At 51.2% G+C, this 23,824-nt stretch overlaps 4 protein-coding genes across 4 annotated transcripts; 3 read left to right on the plus strand and 1 right to left on the minus strand.

Moving 5' to 3' along the window:
• The first annotated feature begins 3,410 nt into the window (after window positions 1-3,410).
• PPTG_05264 (histone H2A.Z) lies at window positions 3,411-4,121 on the plus strand. Its single transcript, XM_008898774.1, has 3 exons — window positions 3,411-3,460; window positions 3,520-3,618; window positions 3,680-4,121. Exons 1-3 carry the CDS (start codon window positions 3,458-3,460, stop codon window positions 3,986-3,988), a joined length of 411 nt encoding a protein of 136 aa, XP_008897022.1. The 5' UTR covers window positions 3,411-3,457; the 3' UTR covers window positions 3,989-4,121.
• A 120-nt stretch (window positions 4,122-4,241) lies between these two features.
• On the plus strand, window positions 4,242-18,800 carry PPTG_05265 (hypothetical protein). Its single transcript, XM_008898775.1, has one exon. It carries the CDS (start codon window positions 4,437-4,439, stop codon window positions 18,555-18,557), a length of 14,121 nt encoding a protein of 4,706 aa, XP_008897023.1. The 5' UTR covers window positions 4,242-4,436; the 3' UTR covers window positions 18,558-18,800.
• On the minus strand, window positions 18,574-23,355 carry PPTG_05267 (hypothetical protein). Its single transcript, XM_008898777.1, has one exon. The coding sequence runs from the start codon at window positions 23,203-23,205 to the stop codon at window positions 20,038-20,040; it is 3,168 nt and encodes a 1,055-aa protein (XP_008897025.1). The 5' UTR covers window positions 23,206-23,355; the 3' UTR covers window positions 18,574-20,037.
• PPTG_05266 (hypothetical protein) lies at window positions 18,847-19,746 on the plus strand (the record flags this gene model as incomplete). The annotated part of the gene is made up of 1 exon (XM_008898776.1): window positions 18,847-19,746. The coding sequence occupies exon 1, from the start codon at window positions 18,934-18,936 to the stop codon at window positions 19,744-19,746; it is 813 nt and encodes a 270-aa protein (XP_008897024.1). The 5' UTR covers window positions 18,847-18,933.
• Window positions 23,356-23,824: the final 469 nt, after the last annotated feature.

Here is a 23,824-nt window from a genome sequence, read left to right on the forward strand (position 1 = left end):
TAAACATCGAAGTAGGAAATCAATACCTTGCCGCGAACAACTCTCTTGATGCATCCGTCGATCACAGCTCGGTAGGGGCAATCGGTGTTTGTCCACGCTTCGCAAACCGGTGTGTGGCAACTTGCAGCTGCCGGGCCTGCATCGCGTGCTCTGCGTCAATGTCCTCCGCAGAAGGAGCAGCTAGAGCAGGAAGAGACTGTTGATACGAGCTCTGCGCTCTCATGTTTCCTTGTGGTACGGCGAGATGTGACGTGGTGGTCGCTGGCCGATGGAATGGCAGTGACCAGCCACGCCAAATATTGAGAACAGCTGGCTAAATTATTCTGGTTTGGCGTAAGCTTAAAATTGTGCTTTTACGTCAGGCTACAATTCTATTGGTTTAAAATCCCATGAATTTGCAACAATCAAGTTTCCATCCGGAGATTTTATTATGGGACGCTGTGCGAAATTTCCGGCCAAGATAAGATTAGGATTCGTAGAGTTTCATTGGTAGTTACAGATAAAAACAGGATTTGGGAAAGATAGGTTTTAGGATGTGACCTGGATACGTGTGTGTATGTCCGGTTCCTAAGAACTATTGGTTGTGCGGCAGCTACTAGCTTGCCGTCGCTAACTCTAACTTATCAATCATTTCTCAATTTGCCTTCAGCAAGAACTCCTCTTCCAACAACAACAACAATAGTCTCCAGTGCCTAATATTACGCTGTCTTCGCCTCGAACGCCTCCTCGACGCTACTGTGACACGAGAACAGACTCATACGCAGTGCTGTCCCACGCGAAATGGCCTTCTATCTTGAGAGCGTCAGTAAGGAATCTGTACACGCGCAAATTACGTCTATTTGACAGACAGACACACGATTCGGTTAATGGGTGGCTGGCAGAAACAAGCAGATTTAGGAGGGTATGCTGATAGCCAGTGTGAGGCCAAGACACGACACATGTCGCAAAACCTTAGGGTAGGTGAATGTTTATTTTTCCAGACCCCAGACTCCCAGACCGGAACTATCCCCTAACCTTTTCGCGAGTCTCTTGCGTAAAGTATTCTACAAGACTATACCATTTGTTTCTAAATGGTCGCATTTTTCGCCCTATTACAATTTCACGTACTCGTTTTGAACCATCTCTTGTAACAAATCATTGAGAATATTATGATGATTCAATCAGTAACGGAAATAACACTTGGTCAAAGTATGCCTATATGATTACGAATCCCACTATTTATGCTTTGTTGCACCATATCAGTTGAGCTACATCGTGCACCTCGTTTTCGGCACCGGTAGCCACTGTGCTTAACATTGCCGAGCGTGAAGGGATACAGCTGCTCAGGGCAAGACACCGAGTCGCGGTGGCTGTATCGCTTCCAGCAACGAACCGGCCTCTGGTTTCCCTGCGGCGTGACAATGGAGACTCGCTACAAGCTAAAGATGTCGGCGAAGAACGCCACACTCTTCAAAAGTCGCCGCTTGTAATCACCCACGTGACATCTTTAATATGGATGAGACGGTGTTCTTCTACCGTAAAGAGCCAAGGGTACTCTTACGACAAACAACAAGCTAAGGGGAAAAAGAATGCAAGCAATAGATAACTGTTTGTGCTGCGTCGAATGCCGATAATACTCAGCAGCTCATCCTCCATTTCATCAGGAAGTCGAAGGTTCTGCGCCCACTAAAGAACCGTGATGTATTCGCTGAAATTGGTGTAACGTACACAAATACTTCGAAAGCATGGATGAGCACTTTCAAGTTCTGTGAATGGCTTACGCAGCTTGACGAGAGTATGCACGAGCAGAACCGCCGCCTTCTACAATTAGTCGACAATGTAACGTCGCACAATGAAGCACCCGTTGAACTGACCAACGTCAAAGTATCTAAACTACCTCCTAACACGACAGCAGCTCTACAACTAATGAACCAACGTATCATCAAGTGCCTGAAGGATAAGTACAAAGCTAGGAAGCAGAAAGTAGAGCTGGATATGTTTTATAGTGGTATTCCTTACACGCCCGTAAATTTGTACACTGCCATGAAGTGGTGCTCGGAGGGGTTGGAACGCTGTTTCGGAGCAGACTATTCAAAACTGCTGGTGGGGTATTATGTCGAAGATGAAAGTTCCATTTTTATTGTAATAATAAAAATTTATTAGTACCATGCATACTAGCTTCTCACCTGCAAATTCAAATAATTTGCACTTTAAATATGGTGCACACGAGGCGCAGTTGATACAGGTGCCGGATGGACGTCAGCGGGTGGGGTGCGCTCCAATAAGTATTCCGGTAATGGTAGTGGTTCGGGCGTCACGTCAATGCTGTCGAGAGGGGGGAAGTCCGATTCTTTGAAAGCAGCATCACGGCTGACAACAATGTTTTTGAGTTTTCATATCCATGAGGCGATAGCCTCGTTTGTGTTGGAGGATCCCCAGATTAATACATAACTGGGCTCGTGCATCCAGCTATCTCTGTAAAATTCGTGAATGTGAGCATATGCATCACAGCCAAATACCTTAAGTTATCGAGTAGATGGCGTTTTGTTAGACCACATCGCAAACGGCGAATGGTCCTGAGTTTTGGCTCTCGGTGCTATATTGAACACAGTTGTAAAATGGCTAACACATTCCGCCCATGGTGTTGGACAGTGATAAGAGTCATCCTACGGGTAGACGACCGGAATCCGGATCCCCTCGGACTTTTACGAAAGTATCGAGTATGTAATGATGCAATGCATACCATTCCTTTTCGTAACTCGTACTGATCATCCATGAGCGAAAGCGATGTCTTAAATTGCATGCAGTGCGTGGGTAGCGGTTTCGAGCACCAAACCAGCGCGAATATCACTTTCTTCTTCGGTGTCCAAGCCATCAGCAATGTCCTCGATGTCGATGTCGATATTTATGCCCTCCTCCATATTGAGTCTCTCAGTCGCAAAAATTGGTTAATGATACTTTTACGATAAGTGCATTGCTTGGCCTGTTCTACCCATACGAAATAATAGTACACTACGTGGTTTTGGGGTTAGACCCGACTCGTTTTTCTGATAGCCATTCAAATGTGAAGTGTAGCATCCGTATAGCTACACTTCGTGACAAACGCATTCACTTTCTAGACACACGTTCTGACAATTTCCCATTTAAAAATAGGAACATTGATTTCCGTTTTTTGTTTGTTTGACTTTGGGGGGGGGGGGGCGCATTCACTTACTACACATACTGTCAACGCCGCCCTTACATGCATGTTGACCACGTTCAGGCACATTTTTTTTTTCCAAAGTGTCAAAACGTTTGTGTAGCCCACACGTTCTGACATTTTCCCATTTAGAAATAGGTACACTGATTTCCATTTTTTTGTTTTACTTAAGGGGTCTGTTTCGAACTTAGCCGGATAGAACGTGTATGATAGTTTTCAGCCAATCCGTATCCTCCGAGGAGTCTCCCTTTTTGAGCCATTTTGGAATCTTCAGTCATAATGGTGGGTTGCGTGGTGCTGTCGGAGGGTGTCTCTTCATAGCTGATGTGTTTGCTTTATAGTCAGGAATCGGCGGCAAAGGCGGCAAGGGAGGTAAAGGTGGCAAGGGCGTCACGTCCAAGCGAGCACCACAGTCGCGATCGCAACGTGCTGGGCTCCAAGTAAGTACTCCACGTGCGGTTTATGACAATGGTCTTGCTCACTCTTTTTGACTGCTGCCAGTTCCCGGTGGGGCGTATTCATCGCTTTCTGAAAAAGCGTGTGGCCAACAATCAACGCGTCGGCGCTACGGCAGCCGTGTACGCGGCCGCCATCATGGAATACCTGACTGCCGAGGTGTTAGAGCTGGCGGGCAATGCATCGAAGGACCTCAAGGTGAAGCGCATCACGCCTCGCCATCTGCAGCTTGCTATTCGCGGAGACGAGGAGCTAGACACGCTGATTAAGGCCACGATCGCTGGCGGTGGCGTCATCCCGCACATCCACAAGAATCTCATCAACAAACAGAACAAGAAACGGATGCCTCTTTAGAGGCACGCAGAGACCCCTTCTCTCCAGCAACGTAGTTACCACTCGGCTTCCCCTTTTCAGCGATCGCATTACACTCTTGGCGACGCGTATATAACTAAATATGAGTTTTTGTCAGCTCCCCCCACGCATGCTCTCATTTGCCTCCTTGGTGGTGCCTGCACCATGTTCATTGAGGTTATTTTTCCCGCCTTTATCGACCCTGCTAGCGCAACTTCTATGAAGCTTTAACGCAACATAATCTGATTCTACCGCAACTCAAATCTAGATCTGATCGCAGATCGCCACTCCCCCTCACCTGAAAGATCGACGAAGGAAACCTTGGCGTCGAAGTGACTTGGAGGCAGGGAAAGCAAGGCAACAACAACGCGGAGGGCCAAAAAGTTGCCCTTCGCTATACAAAGACCAAGCCAGTCAAGCACACGCAGTCAAAGTAAAGGTAGAGAGGTGCATGGCGAGCAGCGCGGAAGTGACGGTGCCAGCCGCCGACGTGCTGCCCGTTGCCGACTTCCAGCGCTATCTATTGTCCACATGCATGCCGCTCTTCGGCGAGGGCTTGTCGCTCAGCGTGGACAGCTTCAAGACTGACCTCGCGAGTGCGGAAGCGACCAACACTCTGGACCAGTTCGTGTCGGACTCAGCCACGCGCGTGCTGCAGGTCCACTGCTTGCCCGCACGCGCCGATGAGGACAGTCCCATGGACGGCTCCACGTTCCGAGTGCGCGTGAACGTGGGCATCGAGTACTCGCCCGGCAAGAAGAGCGGGCACGACGTGGTGTGCTTCATCAAGCGCTTCAGTGCGCCGCTGGCCAAGGACCAAACGCTTAACCACCAGCTGCAGGTAATGACGCTCGGACTAGGTAGTAAGGAAGTGGACAAAGCGGACTCGGACACGGCCACAAGTAGCAGTGGCGAAAACACGGAGGAAGAGGACGAGGACAGGGGCAACCTGCTCTCTGTTGTTTACAACTACGTGCACCAATCTTTCACGCCGCTCGTAAATGAGTACTCCAAAGTGCACATGCCGCAAAGCGAGATGACGAATCTGAGTGAAGGAACGAGAGGTTTACCAGCCATTCGACGCAGGATGAAGGAGCTGGAGCTCGCTTTGCTCCAGTATCAGCAAAACATTGAGATCCCAGAGGTGAATTTGATTTTCCACCCCGTGATTCAACAGGCAGCGGAGCTTGTCCGCGAGAAAGGCGTGTTAATTGATGTGGAAGCGCTCGGACTGGAGGATAAAGTGAACGACGTGGCCTTCGTCAATACCATCCAGGGAGGTGTGAGCAAGTGGATCAAGGAGATCCAGAAAGTCACGCGTCTGGTGAACGAGCCATTGCCAGGAACTGCCATGCAGGAGATCAACTTTTGGTGCGATTTGAACCGCGCTCTTCTTGCTGTGCAGGAGAAACTGAAGTCTCCCGAGGTTGAGATCACGCTGGCAGTGCTGCAACGAGCCAAGAGATATCTGGCTACAGTTTCCTTCAGCACTGACCACGGCTTGGGTCCGGCGCTTCAACAGGTGTCTAGTGTCATGACGCTTATGAAGGAGTTCCCAATGAACTCCATCTTGTCGGCCACGGACATTAGCCAGCTGAACCAAGGAGTGACTCTTGTCTTCACCCACTTGAAGAAGATCCGCGTGGCCGACTCGTACAATCTGTCGCGTCTGCTGCATTTAGTGGAAGTCATGTCAAGTGATTTAACGCAGCAGGTAATTAGTTTGCTGCGCGTCTACAGCCTCATTGAGATCCCGTTCAACCAGTTCGAGCAGCTGGTTTCGTCGTGTAAGGAGCTTTTCACCAACTGGCACCGTCAGGTTACAGCGCTCTATGACCTCACGAAGGAGCTCTTCAAGCGACGAGGTGGTTCGATCAACACGGAAAAGCTGCCGCTGCTCTCCGAGTTGCAGATGGAGCACGTTGCGATTGAAGAGCGATTGCTGGAGCTGTACGAGTTCCGAGAGCAGCACGAGAAGCTGCGTGATGTGATTCAGAGAGTGCTGGGTGGATCGAACGCCATTGGATTGGACGAGGCCCGTGGAGGTGATGGCACAAACGACGCACTGGCTGAAATTAACTCGGCGTACGCCCAATTGAACTCCCTGGATCCTCTTGATGTGTCTGGCGAAGGCATGACTGCTTGGAAGAACCTACGTAAGGCGTATGATCTCTGCATTGACCGCGTTGAAGGGCGTATTATCAACAGCCTTACCAGTCGGCTAAGTGCTACTTCGAACGCCGACGAGATGTTCCGCGTGTTCTCCAAGTACAACGCACTCTTTTTCCGTCCTCGTATTCGCAGCGCTGTGCAGCAGTTCCAGATGCAGCTGATTGAAAACGTCAAGGAGGACGTGAGCAACCTGCAAGCTAAGTTCCGTGCTCACTATGCGTACTCAGAGGCGTCGCGCACAAGCAAGTTGCGCGATATTCCTCCTATCGCTGGTGCGGTGATGTGGGCGAAGCAAATCGAACGAAAGCTGAAAATGCTGCTGTCACGTGTTGAAAGTGTCCTTGGCATTGGCTGGGAGCAGCACGTGGAAGGCAAGGCCCTTAAGGCAGCGGCTGAGGCATTTATTGCTAAATTGAACCCGCAGCTTATCTTCGACCAGTGGGTGAACGATTTGGCATCAATGCCGATCTTCGACATCAAAAATATTATTCTGAACATCGTGACGGAAGATACGCCACAGGGTGAGAAGAAAAAGTTGGTGGTGGCATTCAACCAGCAAATTGTGACGTTGTTCAAGGAAGTGCGAAACCTGGAGTGGTTGGGCTATCGTGTGCCTTTCACGCTGAAGATGATTGCTGAAGATGCCAAGTCAAAGTACCCGTTTGCAATGTCTCTGGATGCCAGTCTCAAGACGTACACTAGCTCGTGTCGACGTATCCAGCCAATTTTCGAGGCGCTAACGGCTGCATATGTTCGTGAAGTTCGTGCTACCATTGGTAAGACGTTTACGAAAGGCAATGAAATGCGATGGCATGCCGATGGATTGGGTGAGTACGTGACTGACCTTGCTACGAAAGTGGAGCGTCTACACGATAAAGTGGATGAGTTGCTGCAGAAGACTAGCGAAATTGACGCTCTTCTGGAGAGTGTCCGGACTAGTTCCGACTTCCAAGCCAGTGCTGTTCAAGCTGTGTTGGCGAAAGTTCAAGCGCATGTCGATGAGTTGAGCTTGGCTGGATATGCAAACTTGCACGTGTTTGTAAAGAACTTGAACGTGTTGATTAGCGAGATGCTGGGCAAGAAGCTCGAGGTGTTGCTGCAACGCTGGGTTGCTTGCTTTGGTCCTCAGCCCGATGAAAAGTCGTTCCAAGCTGCTCTTGCCGAGGCCGGACTTACTGTTACGACCCACCAGATCCTACTCAAGAACCAAGTGTTGTATTTGGAGCCTTCAGTTGGGGACGCGCGTCGGGAATGGCTTGCTCAGCTTCAAAACTTGCTGAACTCTGTGTGTGATCTGCCCAAGATTCAGACGTCGTCGTATGAAAATGTGTATGGAAAGTCGACTGTGTTAGCCTTATCGTCACCGCCCCGAAAGAGTGCTAGTTCTAGACGGCGCGAGGCTGTGTTCAAGGAGGCGCTGAACAAAGTGCCCCTGGACTTGCTCATTAAAGCGTACGGTGTGTTGGATGTCACTGTGAGTGATGTGGAAAAGTATGCGTCCACGTGGCTTCAATACCAAGCATTGTGGGATATGGACGCGCAGACTGCCTTGAACAGTGTTGGAGAGGATCTTCGGAAGTGGCAGCAGATTTTAGTGGATATCAAGAATGAACGTAACGCGTTTGATGCCGTCTTCAACACGAAGCGATTCGGTCCGATGGTGATTAATTACCAGCAAGTGCAAGCGCAAGTGAATGTGAAGTATGACGCATGGCACAATGAGTTCCTTGCCTACTTCGGTGATCTTCTTCGCGACCAAATCAACTCGTTCTACTCGACAATCTCATCTAAGCGAACGCTTCTGGAGCAACATGCGCTTGAAGCTGCCACCGCGCAAGTAGTTGCTGCTATCACGCTAATCCAAGAAATGCGTCAGATGCGTGTCCAATGGGAAGAAGCTGTGGAGTCATTCGAACAGGGAGAGCGTTTGCTGAAGAAGCAGCGATACAGATTCACGGCAGATTGGCCGTCGCTGGCGAATGTGGAAGGAGAGTGGGAAGCTTTTATTCAGCTGCTAGAGCGAAAGACTGCTGCGATGGAAAGCCAGTTGCCTCAACTTCAGGCTAAGATCATGGAAGAGAAGAGCACACTGGACAGTAAGATCAACAAGGGCGTGGCTGAATGGGACAGCTCCAAGCCGTTGCAAGGTGACCAATCACCGAAGGCTGCTACGGAAACTCTGATCATTTTCGATACTCGCTTCAAGCTGCTGCGCGCTGAACAAGACAAAACGAATGCGGCATTGAATGCTTTGAACATTTCGTATGTGTCTGGAATGGGAGGCTCTTCCATTGACGACGACCGCAGTTCGTACAGCGATCTCTCGAGAGCCATGGAGGAGTTAGCTGGTTTGGATGAGGTCTGGAAGAGCATTTCGAAGGTTTGGGTTCAAGTTGATGAGCTGCAAGATACACTGTGGTCTGCAGTTCACCCGCGCAAAGTCCGGAAGCAACTCGATGAAATTGTCGATGAGATGCGCCGCTTCCCTTCCCGAGTGCAACAGTACGAAGCCTTTGAGCATTACACGTCGGTTATTCAGTCGCGTAAGGCCATGAATTCTTTGCTGTCAGAACTGAAGTCGGATGCTGTTCGTGACCGTCACTGGAAGCAGATTCTGCGGCTGCTGAATATCTCGTCTCCGTTGACGGAGCTGACTCTACGCAATTTCTGGGAATCCAAGATCTCCGCCAACGACAATGAGCTCAAGTCGATTATTCGTACGGCTCAGGGCGAGATGGCACTTGACGAGTTTTTGCGCCAAGTGTCAGATTACTGGACCAACTACCAGCTTGACCTGGTTAACTACCAGAACCGTTGCCGAGTCATTCGCGGTTGGGACGAAATGTTTGCCAAGCTTGATGAACATCTCAACAGTTTGAGCAGTATGAAGCAGTCTCCGTACTACCGCGTGTTTGCCGAGCTCGCGACGAGCTGGGAAGACAAACTCACTAGGATTCGTAGCATCCTCGACTTCTGGATCGATGTTCAAAGACGCTGGGTATACCTTGAAGGCATCTTTTTCGGATCAGCGGATATTAAGCAGCAGTTGCCGAAGGAGTTCGCGCGTTTCCAGAGCGTCGACAATGAGTTCACTTCGACAATGAAGCGCGTTGCGCACAAGCCAATGATCGTGGATGTCGCCAATATCCCGAACCTGTATCATTCGCTTGAGCGTCAGCAAGACATGATGGGCAACGTCCAGCGTGCTCTGGGTGAATATCTGGAGCGTCAGCGAGCTGCATTCCCTCGATTCTATTTCGTAGGCGATGAAGACTTGCTGGAAATGATTGGCAACAGCAAGGAGCCGATGCAGATTCAGCGGCATCTGTCCAAAATGTTTGCTGGCATTTCTTCGTTGGAGATGGACAACAGTTCGGGTGTAATTCTGGGAATGGCATCACGTGAAGGCGAAGTCGTCCACTTTAAAGAGCCAGTGAAGACGACCGAAGATACCCGCATCAACATCTGGCTGGGCAAGGTCGAAGAGCAGATGCGTAAAACACTATCACTTCTTCTGGAAGAAGCTGTGCGTTCATACCCGACGGATGACAATGCCGAGGCGTATCTGAAGTGGGTATCCGAATTCCCGGCTCAAGTGATCATCCTTGCTACCCAGGTGCAATGGTCAAACGAAGTTGAAAGCGTCTTGAAGGCTGGTGGTGACAAACTATCGGTGGTTATCGAGCAGCTGGATAAGTTGCTTCTCATTTTGAGTGAACGTGTCCTGACCGATGTGAAGAATGATGTACGGAAGAAGTATGAGCAACTGATTACGGAACTTGTGCACCAGAAGAGCGTCACCAAACGCTTGAGTCAGGCCAAGGTGGGCAGTGCAGAAGACTTCCGTTGGCTGTATCACATGCGTCACTACTTCCAAGCCAAGGAGTCGGATCCGCTCAAGAAACTCACTATCCAGATTTCCAACGCGAGTTTTTCGTACGGATTCGAGTACTTCGGTGTTGGCGAGAGGCTTGTGCAAACGCCACTTACCGAACGCTGTTACCTAACGTTGACGCAAGCGCTGGACTTCGGAATGGGCGGAAATCCGTTCGGTCCTGCCGGCACAGGTAAAACAGAGTCTGTAAAGGCTCTAGGATCCCACTTGGGTCGCTTCGTACTGGTCTTCAACTGTGACGAACACTTCGATTTCCAAGCGATGGGTCGTATTTTTGTTGGTTTGTGTCAAGTTGGCGCTTGGGGGTGTTTCGACGAGTTTAATCGTCTTGAGGAGCGCGTGCTTTCTGCCGTGTCCCAACAAATTTTGGCTATCCAAAGTGGAGTGTCCTCGCTGAAGGGCGGTAAGGCAGCTAACAACGCGCAGGCGCTCACGAACGGTAGCAGTTCCACAGCTACCATCGAGTTGCTGGGCAAGAGCGTTAAGCTAAATCCCGATGTGGGTATCTTTGTGACGATGAACCCGGGTTACGCTGGCCGATCGAATCTACCGGACAACTTGAAGCAACTGTTCCGCAGCATCGCAATGGTTGCCCCGGATCGCGAATTGATCGCGCAGGTGATGCTATTCTCCCAGGGTATTACCACAGCGGAGCAGATCTCGGCCAAGGTTGTGCTTCTGTTTAATCTCTGCGAAGACCAACTTTCGAAGCAGCCTCACTATGACTTCGGGCTTCGCGCGTTGAAGAGCGTGCTAGTGAGTGCTGGTCAGCTCAAGAGAAAGATCACCCAATCACAGGATGATGCGACTCCGGCAAACATTGAGGAGCTGGAAACGAAGGCGCTGATCGGCTCTATTACTGACACGATTTTGCCCAAGCTCGTTTCAAACGATGTCCCTGTATTCGAGACGCTCCTGAAGGGAGTGTTCCCGGGCACTGAAGCTCATCGTATCGAAGAAGACACTCTTCGCGCACGGATTGTTGAGCTGGCAAAGAAAAACAATTTCGTTGCATACGACCAATGGGTCGAGAAGGCGTTGCAGCTATACCAGGTCATGCAACTTCGACACGGTGTGATGCTTGTTGGCGCATCTGGAACTGGAAAGTCGAGCGCGTGGCGCGTGCTGATGAACGCTATGGAGCTTGTTGATGGTGTGAAGGGCGAAGCACATGTGATTGATCCGAAGGCTCTTTCGAAGGAGCATTTGTACGGTGTTCTTGACAACACGACGCTTGAGTGGACAGACGGTGTGTTCACACACTTGCTTCGACAGGTGCTTAACAGCGTGAGAGGTGAAAGCGAGAAGCGACACTGGATTATCTTTGACGGCGACGTGGATCCAGAATGGGCTGAGAACTTGAACTCGGTGTTGGATGACAACCGCCTGCTGACGCTTCCGTCAGGCGAACGTCTTGAGATTCCTCCGAATGTGTGGATCATGATGGAAACGGAGACTTTGCGCTACGCCACTCTGGCTACGGTCAGTCGCTGTGGTATGGTTTGGTTCTCGCATGATACGGTGAAGACGTGCCACATCGTTGAGCACTATCTGCTGAAAATGCGAGATGATGTGTCTGTTGTTTCCTCATTCTCGCTGCAGCCGAGCGAAAGTGAGCTGGCGAAGAAGACTGCGCACACCTACGTCGCTCTCCTCCGTGAGCTGATAAGTCGTGGAGATGGAATGCCCTCGTTGATTGAGATTTGCTTGGAGCAGGCAATGGGTCAAGTGCACATCATGGAGGTAACTGCACTACGGCTGCTTATGTCGATGTTTACACTACTTGGACGCGGTTTGTCTCGCATCAACGAGTACAACGAAGGACACTCTGATTTCCCGATGACGATTGAGCAAATGTCACGCTTTGTGCCGAAGTGGTTTGTATTTTCAGTTCTGTGGGGCTTCGGGGGGTCTATGGACTCGTCAAACCGCATGATATTGTGCGATTTCGTGGTGCAAACACTCGAGAATCGTTTGGTCTTCCCTGTTTCTGCTTCGTCCAGTCCAGACAACAGTCTTCTTGAGTACGAAGTTAACATCGATGACGGTGAATGGCGCCAGTGGTTGCGATCGATTCCGCAGCTGGATCTTGAGAGCCACCAAGTACTGTCAACTGATGTTGTGGTGACAACTGTGGATACGATTCGTCACGTTGAAGTGCTGCGTGGATGGCTTTCTCAACATCGTCCACTCATTCTCTGTGGTCCGCCCGGTAGTGGTAAGACGATGACGTTGACGTCCACGATCAACTCGCTTCCTGAATTCGAATTCGCGAGTCTCAACTTCTCGTCTGGTACCTCGCCCGACCTTATCTTGAAGACGTTCTCTCAGTATTGCGAATACAAACGCACACCCAATGGAATGTTGTTGGCGCCAAATGCACCGGAGAAATGGCTCGTCGTGTTCTGCGATGAGATCAATCTTCCGGAAGCTGACCGGTATGGAACACAACGCGTGATCACATTCTTGAGGCAACTGATTGAGCAAGGTGGTTTTTGGCTTGGCGGTAAGAACACTTGGGTGCGGTTGGAACGCATTCAGTTCGTCGGTGCGTGTAACCCGCCGACGGATCCAGGCCGTGTGCCGATTTCTCTGCGTCTGCTGCGCCATGCGCCTGTGCTTCTGGTTGATTTCCCGTCGTATCCTTCGTTGAAGCAGATTTACGGAACGTTTAACCGTGCTCTGCTGAAACTGACGCCATCTCTTCGGTCGTACGTGCAGCCACTTACTGATGCCATGGTTGACGTGTACGATAGCAACCAGAAGAAATTCACGGCGGAGATGCAACCGCACTACATTTACAGTCCGCGAGAGCTGTCGAGATGGATGCGTGCGCTGTACGAAGCTATTGAACCATTGGAGTACGAAATCGACATCGAAACACTCGTCAAGCTGGTCTTCCACGAAGCTCTGCGACTTTTCATGGATCGCTTAGTGACATCTGATGAGCAAAAGTGGTGCTTCCGCATGGTGAAGGAGACGCTAAGGAACCATTTCCCGCAAAGTGCTACTGCTCTGGAGGTGGTGGAGTATGGAGGCCAACACCCGATTCTGTTCAGTACGTGGCTTTCCAAGAACTACACTGAAGTCACGACGACGGATCTCCGCAAGCATATTGAAGCTCGCTTGCGTGTTTTCTACGAAGAAGAGCTTAACGTTCAGCTGGTGGTTTTCGACTCGGTTATCGATCATGTGCTTCGCATTGATCGCGTGCTTCGTCAACCGCTTGGCCATTTGCTGCTGGTTGGAGAAAGTGGCGCAGGAAAGACCGTGTTGTCGCGTTTCGTTAGTTGGATGAACGGCATGTCTGTGTTCCAGATCAAGCTGACATCGAACTATACTCTGGACAACTTTGACGACGACCTCCGTGTTGTGCTGAAACGATGTGGTTGTGAAGCTGAGAAGATCTGCTTCATCTTTGACGAGTCCAACGTGCTGGATTCTGCGTTCTTGGAACGCATGAACGCTCTGCTTGCATCTGGTGAAGTGCCTGGTCTGTTCGAAGACGATGAGTACACGTCACTGATGCATGCTTGCCGTGAAGCTGTGCAGCGTGACGGCGTCATTGTGGAGAATACCGAGGACGAACTGTTCCGATACTTTACGAAGCAGGTACAGCGAAACCTTCACGTTGTATTTACCATGAACCCAGCTTCGGGTGACTTCCAGAACCGTACCAATACTTCTCCCGCTCTCTTCAACCGATGCGTGGTTGACTGGTTCGGTACGTGGAATGATCACGCACTAGCGCAAGTGGCGTACGAGTTTACGAACACTCTGGATCTTGCTGGGTCCTCGGACTTTATCATTCCAGATGATGCTGCTGCGGTCTTGGCGAAACTGATCCCGCATATTGCGACAGGAACGTTCCGTGACGTGCTGGTGGGCAGCATTGTTCAGTTCCACCATGCTGTGCTGCTTCACATGCGGCGTCTGCAGAAGCGTCACATGAAGTACAACCACATTTCTCCGAGAGACTACCTGGAATTTATCCGTCACTTTGTGTCGCTGTATTCGGAGAAGCGTGCTCAGCTGGAGGACCAGCAGCTTCACTTGAATGTAGGTGTGCAAAAGCTACAAGCTACTCATGAGCAGGTGGAAGAGTTGCAAGGTCAGCTCAGTCTGAAGGAGAAGGAGCTGAAGAAGAAGGACGTGGAAGCCAACGAAAAGCTTCAACAGATGGTACAGGAGCAGAATGAAGCGCAAGAAAAGAAGAAGGACACGGAGGCACTTGCTGCTGACCTTGCGAGCAAGGACGAAGAGATCCGCTCGCGGAAGGAAGTTGTCGAGGCTGATCTTGCGCAGGCCGAGCCTGCGCTTCTGGATGCTCAGGCGTCCGTGAACTCGATTCGTAAGGCTCAGCTTGATGAAATTCGAGCGCTTGCACGTCCTCCTGCCGCTGTCCGAATGACGATGGAGGCAGTAGCGGTAATGCTTGGCGAATCCAGCTTGGAATGGGCTGACTTGCGTAAGTTTATTCGCAAGGACGACTTTATCTCGCAGGTTGTGAACTTCGACTCGGAGAAGCTGACAGGTCGCCAGCGGCACACGATCCAGACGAACTACGTTGACAAGGTTGATGAATTTGACTATGAAAAGGTGAATCGCGCGTCGAAGGCGTGTGGTCCGTTGTACAAATGGATTGTGTCGCAGCTCAACTACACGAATATCCTGCACAAAATCCAACCGCTGCGAGACGAGGTGCAGACTCTGATTGACACGTCGTCGGATCTGCGTGAGAGATACGAGCAAGCCAAAAAGACCATCGACGCGCTCGAGATTCGCATCGAGAACTTCAAGCACGAGTATGCGGCGTTGATCAACGAGGCGCAGATTATCACGAACGACATGGCTTCGGTGTCTAAGAAGGTGGAGCGTTCTGTGGCATTGTTAAAGAGTTTGCTGCAAGAGAGTGAGCGCTGGGAAGCTGGTTCGAACGACTTCGACACTCAGATGAAGACGCTCGTGGGCGATACGTTGTTGTCCTCTGCGTTCCTCACCTACATCGGCTTCCTTGATTTCCAACAGCGGAAGATTCTGGTTCAGGACTGGCGTGACATCTTGGACTCAATGGGCATCAGCACGAAGCCGCAGTTGAGCTTCGTGGACTATCTGTCGCGACCGAATGAACAGCTGGAGTGGCAGATGAGCGACTTACCTTCGGACGAGTTGTGCTACGAGAACGCGATCATTCTGCAGCGCTTCCACCGCTTCCCGTTGATCATCGATCCTTCTGGACAAGCGAACAATTTCATCATGAAGTACTACAGTCTCAAGACGAGTACGAAGATCACGCAAACGTCGTTCCTGGACAGCTCGTTCATGAAGGTTTTGGCCAGTGCTATTCGCTTCGGCACTGCTCTTTTGGTGCACGAAGTGGAGAATATCGACCCAATCCTGAACCCTGTGTTGAACCGTGAACTCTACAAGACCGGTGGTCGCGTGTTGATTCGTCTCGCAGGCGAGGAAATCGACTACTCTCCGGACTTCCGACTCTTCTTGATCACGAGAGATCCTTCGTGCCGTTTTTCGCCTGATATCTGCAGCCGCGTGACGTTTGTTAACTTCACTGTCACCCCAAGTTCGTTGGAGAGTCAGGGATTGAGCATTCTACTCAAGAGTGAACAGCCTGAAGCAGAGGAAAAGCGTAACAATCTTCTCAAGTTGCAGGGCGAGTACCAGGCAAAATTACGCGAGCTGGAGGACTCTCTTCTGCAACAGATCAACAATGTACAGGGCAACATTCTGGACGACGACCGGGTCATCAATGCTCTGGAAAGTATGAAGGCGGAGGCTGCCCAGATCTCACAGCAAGTGGCGGAAACTGAGACAACAATGGCGATTGTGGAGGAAGCAACAAGTCGCTACCGACCGCTTGCGAAGGCGAGTTCACGCTTGTTCTTCGCGTTGGAGAACTTGTCATCGGTCCACTTCCTGTACCAGTACTCGCTTGACTTCTTCTTGTCCTTGTTGTCCAAGGTGTTGGCCCAGCCCACCCAAGGAGGAGACTCGGCTCGCCTTGCCAGTATTTCTACCGGACTCTTCGTCCAGCTTGCTAGACGAGTGAGTAGAGGTCTTGCAGAGAACGACAAGCTCATGTTTGCGTTGCGGCTGTCTCAGATTTATCTGGAGCTGGAGCAGCAGAGTGCTGCAGTCGCTGAAGCTAAAACAACGATGGATGACAGCAGTGCATTTGATGGACCTACGGATGAAGACATGGACATACTTCTTGGAACCTCGTCGACCTTCTTCAAGACTGATAGCGGTGCACAGCGCAGCGAGTTTGAACAGTTGCTACCGGCTTTCTCGAAGACTGAAATTGATCAGCTGCTGAAGTTGATGAAGCTGTCGACGTTCAAGCACCTTGAGACGCATGTGCGTGAGCACGCTGAGGAGTGGAATAGCTTTATCAAGACCGCATCAGCTGAGGAAGCTCTCCCTGCGGATTGGGATGCTGGGTGCGTGGCTGCTTCTGCTAGTCCGCGTCGTTCTGCTTTCCGGAACATGATCGTGATTCATTTCCTACGTCCGGATCGTATCACATTTGCGTCGGAGCGATACATCGAGCTGGTATTTACGGCATCGTTCCCGTGGCGTGGCGAGATCGAGCTGTCCAAGAACGTTGAAGAAGATACTCAGGCAACGCGTGGAGTGCTTTTGTGCTCCACTACGGGTTTCGATCCAAGTGCGCAGATTGACGAACTCGCAGCAGTCCAGCAGAAGAAGTACAACTCGGTGTCCATGGGTTCGTCGGAAGGTTTCGACGCTGCGGAGAAGGGTCTGAACACTGCTTTGAAGCATGGAACCTGGTTGCTGCTGCGGAATGTGCACTTGTGTCCGTCATGGCTTGTAAGTGTGGAGAAGAAGCTCTACAACGCGCGCGAGAGTGTACACCCGAACTTCCGTCTGTTCCTGACGAGCGAGATTAACCCCAACTTGCCAGTGAACCTCGTGCGCATGTGCGATATTTTCGTGTTCGAGCCTCCGAGTGGTATGAAGCTGAGTATGGTGCGCTCGCTGGACACTGTGGCAGCGGACCGCATGAACCGCTCACCGACCGAACGTGCTCGTCTGTACTTGCTGCTTGCGTGGTTCCACGCGTTGGTGCACGAGCGACTGCGTTTCGTGCCCATCGGCTGGTCGAAAACGTACGAGTTCAGCCAATCTGACTTCCGTGGTGCTTGTGACGTGATTGATCGCTGGGTGGATTCAGTGGCCAGTGGACGTGTGCACGTTGCGCCTGATAACATCCCGTGGACAGCCATCCGAATTACGCTGAAGGAGTCGGTCTACGGTGGCCGTGTGGACAATACGTTCGACCAGGAGCTGATGGATACGCTTTTGGAGCATGTATTCACCGCTGCCAGCTACGAGAACACTTTCGAGCTTGTGCCGCCTGGCGAAGGCAAGGATACTGGACTTGTGATTGCCGAGGGCAAGACCAAGGCGCAATTCATGGACTGGGTCCATGCTCTCCCGACCACGAACCCACCGTCGTGGATGGGTCTGCCACGGTCGGCGGAGAGGATGGTGCTTATCAACCAGGGTGCACGCATACTGCGGAACTTGCAGGTGATGCAGGACTTCTACGGCAGTGAAGGAGGAGACGATAGCGCTGCGGCAGATGACGAGAGTAAGATGGTACTGGGCACTGCTACTGCTGACGGTGGAGATGCCCGACCCAAGTGGGTACAGGATCTGGACCATCGTGTTGGCGCCTGGTTGCAGCTCTTTCCAGCGGAGGGGCTTGCTGTGCCCACTGTTCGTGATCCAGTGCACTTCGGCAATCCTGTCTACCGCTGTATGTTCCGTGAGCTGGAACTCGGAGCAAAGTTCTTGGGTGACGTGGTTGGCTTGCTTCGGACAGTGCAACAGGTTTGTGCTTACAAGGCGAAGCCGTCGAATGAAACCCGCGAGGCCATGCGTACACTCTACCGAGAGCAGGTGCCTGAACAATGGGCACAACTGTATCGTGTCTCTGACGAGCTCAGCTTGAGCGAGTGGCTCGCGGACTTCTCCCGACGTGTGCACCAGTTGAACACGCTGTCTCAAGTCGCTCCGACCGAGATTCTGCAGCAACCTGGTGGTATCTGGCTCGGTGGGTTCTTCTCGCCTGAAGCTTTCGTGACGGCTGCACGCCAAAGTGCAGCGGCAGATCTTGGCTGCTCGCTGGATGAGTTGCATCTGCTTGCCGATGTGGAGGACCCTTCGACTTCATCTGCTGGTGGCTTTACCGCGCGTGGACTTCTATTGGAGGGAGCCATTTGGAACTTCACCGGCTTTGCACCATCTAACGAAATCCGCAACAGCTTGTCTGCATTGCATCTTCGCTGGGCACCGCGGAGCGAGGAAACGGACAACCTTCGACTGCTTCCGGTGTATTCGAACAGCAAGCGTGAGACTTTGTTCTTCTCGGTCGCGGTGAATGTCGAGGAAAGTGCATTCCCGAAAACGCAGTGGGTACAGCGTTCGGTGGCTCTTGTGCTCTGGGAGCTACAGGCCTAGACTTGAAGAGCATGAATGAGGAGATTGATGCCCCACAGGGGTTTGCATTTTAAAACTGAGAGATTTACTGTATGTTTGATGGACTTGGATAAATACGACCCATGTCTGTCTCTTCTTCCTAATGCTGAATTACTATGGCTGTGGCTTGACGTGCAGCTATGGGTTGCGTGTACGTTGTCTCTTCTCATGTTTGATAGTTCTTCATCTTGTTGCAAGAGAATACAGGGGGCGGTGATATCGACCTTTCTCAAAGAAAGGTATGCTACAGCGAGAGAAGCTCTCGCTGCTATCGTCCTCATTCTCCAATTTTCTTCCAACTTGGCAACCAGTTCCAGACAATTCAAGCTTCGTCACCTTTTGGACCACTCAAGCAACAATGCAGATCGGCATTTTTTTCTTGCTGCTCTCGGCTTTCGTAGCCGCTGAAGACGCCTGTCCTTCGACTGAGATCGTGAAGTTCGCTGAGCTTTATGCTAACCCACACCTGCATCCGTGCCAGAAAGTCTCGGCTGGTTTCTCCTTGGCCCCACCAAAGGGCTATCCGACAGACTCGCAAGTTCAGGCCATGTGTGCATCCGATGACTGCCGTTCGCTAATCGAAGACGTTCTCGCACTGGAGCCTGCGGATTGCTACCTGTCGTTCGCCGGTGTGAAGCTGAACGCGTACAAGATGGCCTGTTCCTTCAAAAATGCTTGCAACGACAAGAGCCACGAAGACGACAAGCACGGATCGACTCCGAAGCCCACCAAAAACTCGACACGGAGGCCGACTACACACTACCCAACGCCGAAGCCCACCGATGAAAAGTACTATCCCAAGCCAACCGAGAACGACAAGCATTACTCGACTCCAAAGCCGACCGACGAAAAGTACTACCCGACTCCAAAGCCCACGGACGATAAGTACCCGAAGCCGACAGAAGACGACAAGCACTATCGCACACCGAAGCCCACGGAGGACAAATACTACCCAACGTCAAAGCCGACGGATGACAAGGACCACCACAAACTGGATGAGCCGATGATTGTCAAGACCGACCATGACGATGATCACTGCCCAACACACTGTGCTGAAAACGAGAAGGCGAAGGAAGCGGACAATGTGAAACCTCCAATGAACGGCACCGCTCTCGAGCTCTTCCCGATGCCCAACACGACCTACAAGGCAACTGCGTCGCCCAAAGCGTAAATGGTTGTTCGAACAGACCATCAAGTTCATTTTCTCCAAGGACGAGACGTTCTCCAAGTTCAACGTTGTCATGACGAGTAGTTAGCTGCTTCAAAGTATTTTTCACAACCATAACAAACTTTGCTTTGCTTCCGCTTGCTGGTGGTAAAATACTTGCTTGTTTCCCCCACAACTGCACTCCAACACTGGAAATCTTCAGAGCCGCACAAATTCAAGGTATCTTACTCCACTGTTAGCTCCTTACTTCCTTAACACAAACGCCATTTTTTCTCGTCCACCACTACTATGAAATCACTTTGCCACCCCGATACGTCGTTGTTGCATCAGAGCAACCAACACCGATCGCAAGTCGCCTACAGTGACACCAGTGGCACAAGCTCCTTCACTTTTCTGTGGTTGGTTGGAAAAAGTAGTCCGGAGGGATCGTAGTACATGCAACATATCCACATGCGCTGGCTTGAGCATCAAAAGTACCTTCAACTCTGCAGCATCACGGTGTTTTATGCAGTATTCCAGCAGCATGAAGTAGATTGAGGTTGAAGCCGTACTACGGGCCTGGGCTTCCTCTTCTTGCTCGTCTTCACCAGGACTCTGTTCATCTCGAGAGCTCTTCAGCAGCAGCAAGAATTTCTCCTTGCTCTCATCATAAAGGTGACATTGTAAGAGCGCTCTACACGCTTCAGTGTGGTGGCCGCAGTAGCTTACAAGACCCACGTACGCTAACAGCGAGGCCTTTGCTGCTTGTCCGGTCTTGCTTTTTTCCCCTTCAAGCACCTTGTTCGTAAACAGCTCCAGCGGAGGGAAAAGCGTCAGCGCTCGCTCTGCGTGTGATCGAACCAGAGGTTGTTGGCCAGTTAACGAGAAGAGCCGAGGGCAGAAGCGCTCGACGCAGCGAATGAAAGGAAGTAGCGACTCCGGTTGATACAGTAGATACAGACGACTCATCGATTCCAGGTACATGTGCTTGGAGAACGAAGATGCCGCAACGTGGCGGAAGTCTGCCAACACCCGCTCACTGTGGAACAAAAGATGACTGGGCGTTGCCTCTGCACGGCGCGCGCCGGATTGTTGTTCCTTGAAAGCCACACCACCCAAGAGAAAAGACTCGAGCTGCAGCAGCCACTGCTTACCCTGTCGTTCTGAGCTGGTGCTACATCCCGCAGCAAAACGCAGACTGCTCATAGGACGTAGCTTTCGACTTAGTCGAAAATTGCGCGCATCTTCGGGATCAATCATCGAATCTTTTCGTTGAAGATCGTATCCCTCGTCCTGAGCTGCCGATAAATCGTCTTTGTTAGCGAGTACATTTGTAAGGTCACTCGCTGCTCGAATTGGTCGGGTATGAGAATCGTCCGTGGATTCGTTGAAGCTATCACCGCTAGCTTCTAACCGCACCAATTTACGCTTAGCGAGCACAATCCAATTGGAGAGATGGTGGAGCGACTCAAGATTAGCAGGCGTTAGTCGAAGCAAATGATTCTCGTTGGCTGTAGCGTTCTGTCCAGCTCCATCCAATCGGCCGTAGGAACGGATGCCACTTGCAGTTTTGTATATCGCGGCAACATGTTGAGCCAACTCGTGAACAACATGCTCTGACGTAGCTCGATTATCGAGCAGAGCCAGGAGTAAAGCAGGACTAGATACAGTGTGCCACACGGCTTCCCAAGCCTCTGGATGACATTGAGTAGGATCCATCGCCGAAGGAGTCACACGTTCCAATACTTCAAGGGCGTAACGTACTGCTTCTAGATGCAGATCACCTGTGCCATAGTCCTTCACAGCAAGGAATGCTGCCTCGGGGTTCTGTTCACTTTCGCTCGGTTGTTTCACGGGCTGAGACTGATGCAGCGCTTTAGCAACTGACTTGGCTGGAGGCAAGCGGATCGTCCAAAACCCACCTGGAGCCCATAGACCTACCGCACTTGCACTCCCTGCAATGGTCCACAACTTGAACTTCCCACCACGTTGCTGAGAATTCGTAACCGTATCTGGCAAATTTACAGTCTCAAGCACGTCGCCAGAGATCAGCGTGTATATGCGAATCAATCTGCGAGTCAGTATTAAGAATACGTGACGATGTGCTGCAACGTCCAGCACTTCAAAGTTCTGGTCTTCACTTGACTGCTGCCAGAGTGCCAACGTCGTTATCGTTCGCGCGAAAAGCGTCGTACACGATCCATTATCGCTGTTAGTTGCTTCGTTCATGGATAAAGAGGTGGTCTTGGACTTCGGTGTCACGAGATAAACTTCTCCTGTCTGTCGGTGTAGCATCATGAGCTCTCCAGTCACGGTATGAAGACACATCGCTATCTGTGACATCTCTGGAGCCTCATTTCCGGCGAAAATATTGTGCCAACTCAAGTCCACAGTCCGTAACGAAGCCGTCGAGCTTCGAAATAAAACTCCATGCGTTTTGGAGATCGCAAAAAGACCGAGTTTGGAGCTCAGCAGGTTTACAACGTCGTCGCACGCTGGCTTTGGAGTAAACGCACTGCCCACAACCACATCAGTAGCTCGCAATGCATCCGTCGCGCGTTCAAAGCGCAATCGTCGCAGCTTGAGCTTCGGCTCGTGCTTCGTAGCTGTCGACCACCACACAAACTCCGTCGCGCCACTGGATCCAGACCCCCTCCCACTTCCAATGTCACTAACACTCTCCAATGGCAAATCTGTGGTCGTAAAGGCTGCTACAGGTCTCGTCCACTTGAGATTTGGGTTCTCTAAGAAGCATAACCTGTTTAAAAACACCCACTGGAACAGATCTGCCTGCCATTCCCACAGAAACGCCATGCCGTCTTCTCTGGCCACAACACACCTTAATGGGGCCGTTCCAGTAACTCTAGACGAGTTAAACGACGAAGAGGAGTCATTTAGTCCTCTCTGAGACTTTTTAGGGTGTTGGATACTGCCTCCACTGCGAATAAACCTGATAGAAACCACTCGACAGTCGAATCTGGCACACATGACGGGAGGTTTGATTAAAACGCTGCCCTCTTTGCCCCCCGCGGCTCGTGTATGAGGTGCAAAGAGCTCTTGGAGCAGCTCCAACTCGTTCACTTGCTGCGGAGGTAATTGTGTCCCCGGGGTCTTAGTTTTCCTTGATTTGGCTTTATTGTCACGAGTTCCTCGACGTGAAGGAGGCAGTGCATCCAGTACGTAAACTACGCGTGGAGCTGCTGGAGCGGGTTGAGTGCTGCTGCGAGTCACAGCTGGAATTAATTGCATCTCCGGGGGCTTGTGCACCAATACTAGGGCCACGTGACCCGCAGTTGGGACACAAAGCTCCAATTCATACGGGAAATCGGTGATGAAGTGACCTTCTTCTTCTGCCGCGTGACCTTCTTCTTCTTGAGTGGACGTCAACGCACGTAGCAATCGTGCGCCACGTACTGCAGGCCACGTGAGACCTCCACACACGACGCGCGTGCGCTGCGAGTCCGGCGCTAGAGGGAGCGCCATGGATCTTGGAGGGAAGACTGATTATTCTGTTTGAAGGGATTGATGAAGCGAAATATGTGACGTGTGACGAAAGCGAGATGGCTACAGTTTTAGTGCGAATCAAGTTGACGACGGAGGAGGCTACATCAGCTTCTTCGACAATGCCGAGTGATTCAGCGACCTGGGTGCATGAACGTCATCATGGGGACCTGCCACCTTGATCTGGAACATTCATTGCTGCCATTCATTGCTGGTTCCCTAATAAGAAACTGCAAACCGTAATCTGGCTTTCCTCATTGCTCATCCTAAATACAGGTTGCAGATTCTTGAATCAAGAACTGGAGGGCAGAGACTTCTGACTTAGCAAACGAGTTACCCGTACAGCAACTGCACATGTCCTTAGGGACTACTCACGCTGAACGCCGTTAAGCGTGCGTCGCCTCTAACGAAAACGTGTCCACTGTAAGGCCGTTGTTGGCCGTAATTATTGCGACCCGAGTCGTCCGTCGCAGCCCGAAAGATAACCTCAATGTGCTGGGTGTTGTAAACGAACTGGCGCCAGAAGTAAAGGAGACAAGCATGACCATTGTCTGAATCGTGCCGCCAAACCATCTTGCGCCAGTGTCACCTCTTGGAAGTC

Source organism: Phytophthora parasitica (assembly GCF_000247585.1).
Source record: "Phytophthora parasitica INRA-310 unplaced genomic scaffold supercont2.7, whole genome shotgun sequence".
NCBI lineage: Eukaryota > Oomycota > Peronosporomycetes > Peronosporales > Peronosporaceae > Phytophthora > Phytophthora nicotianae.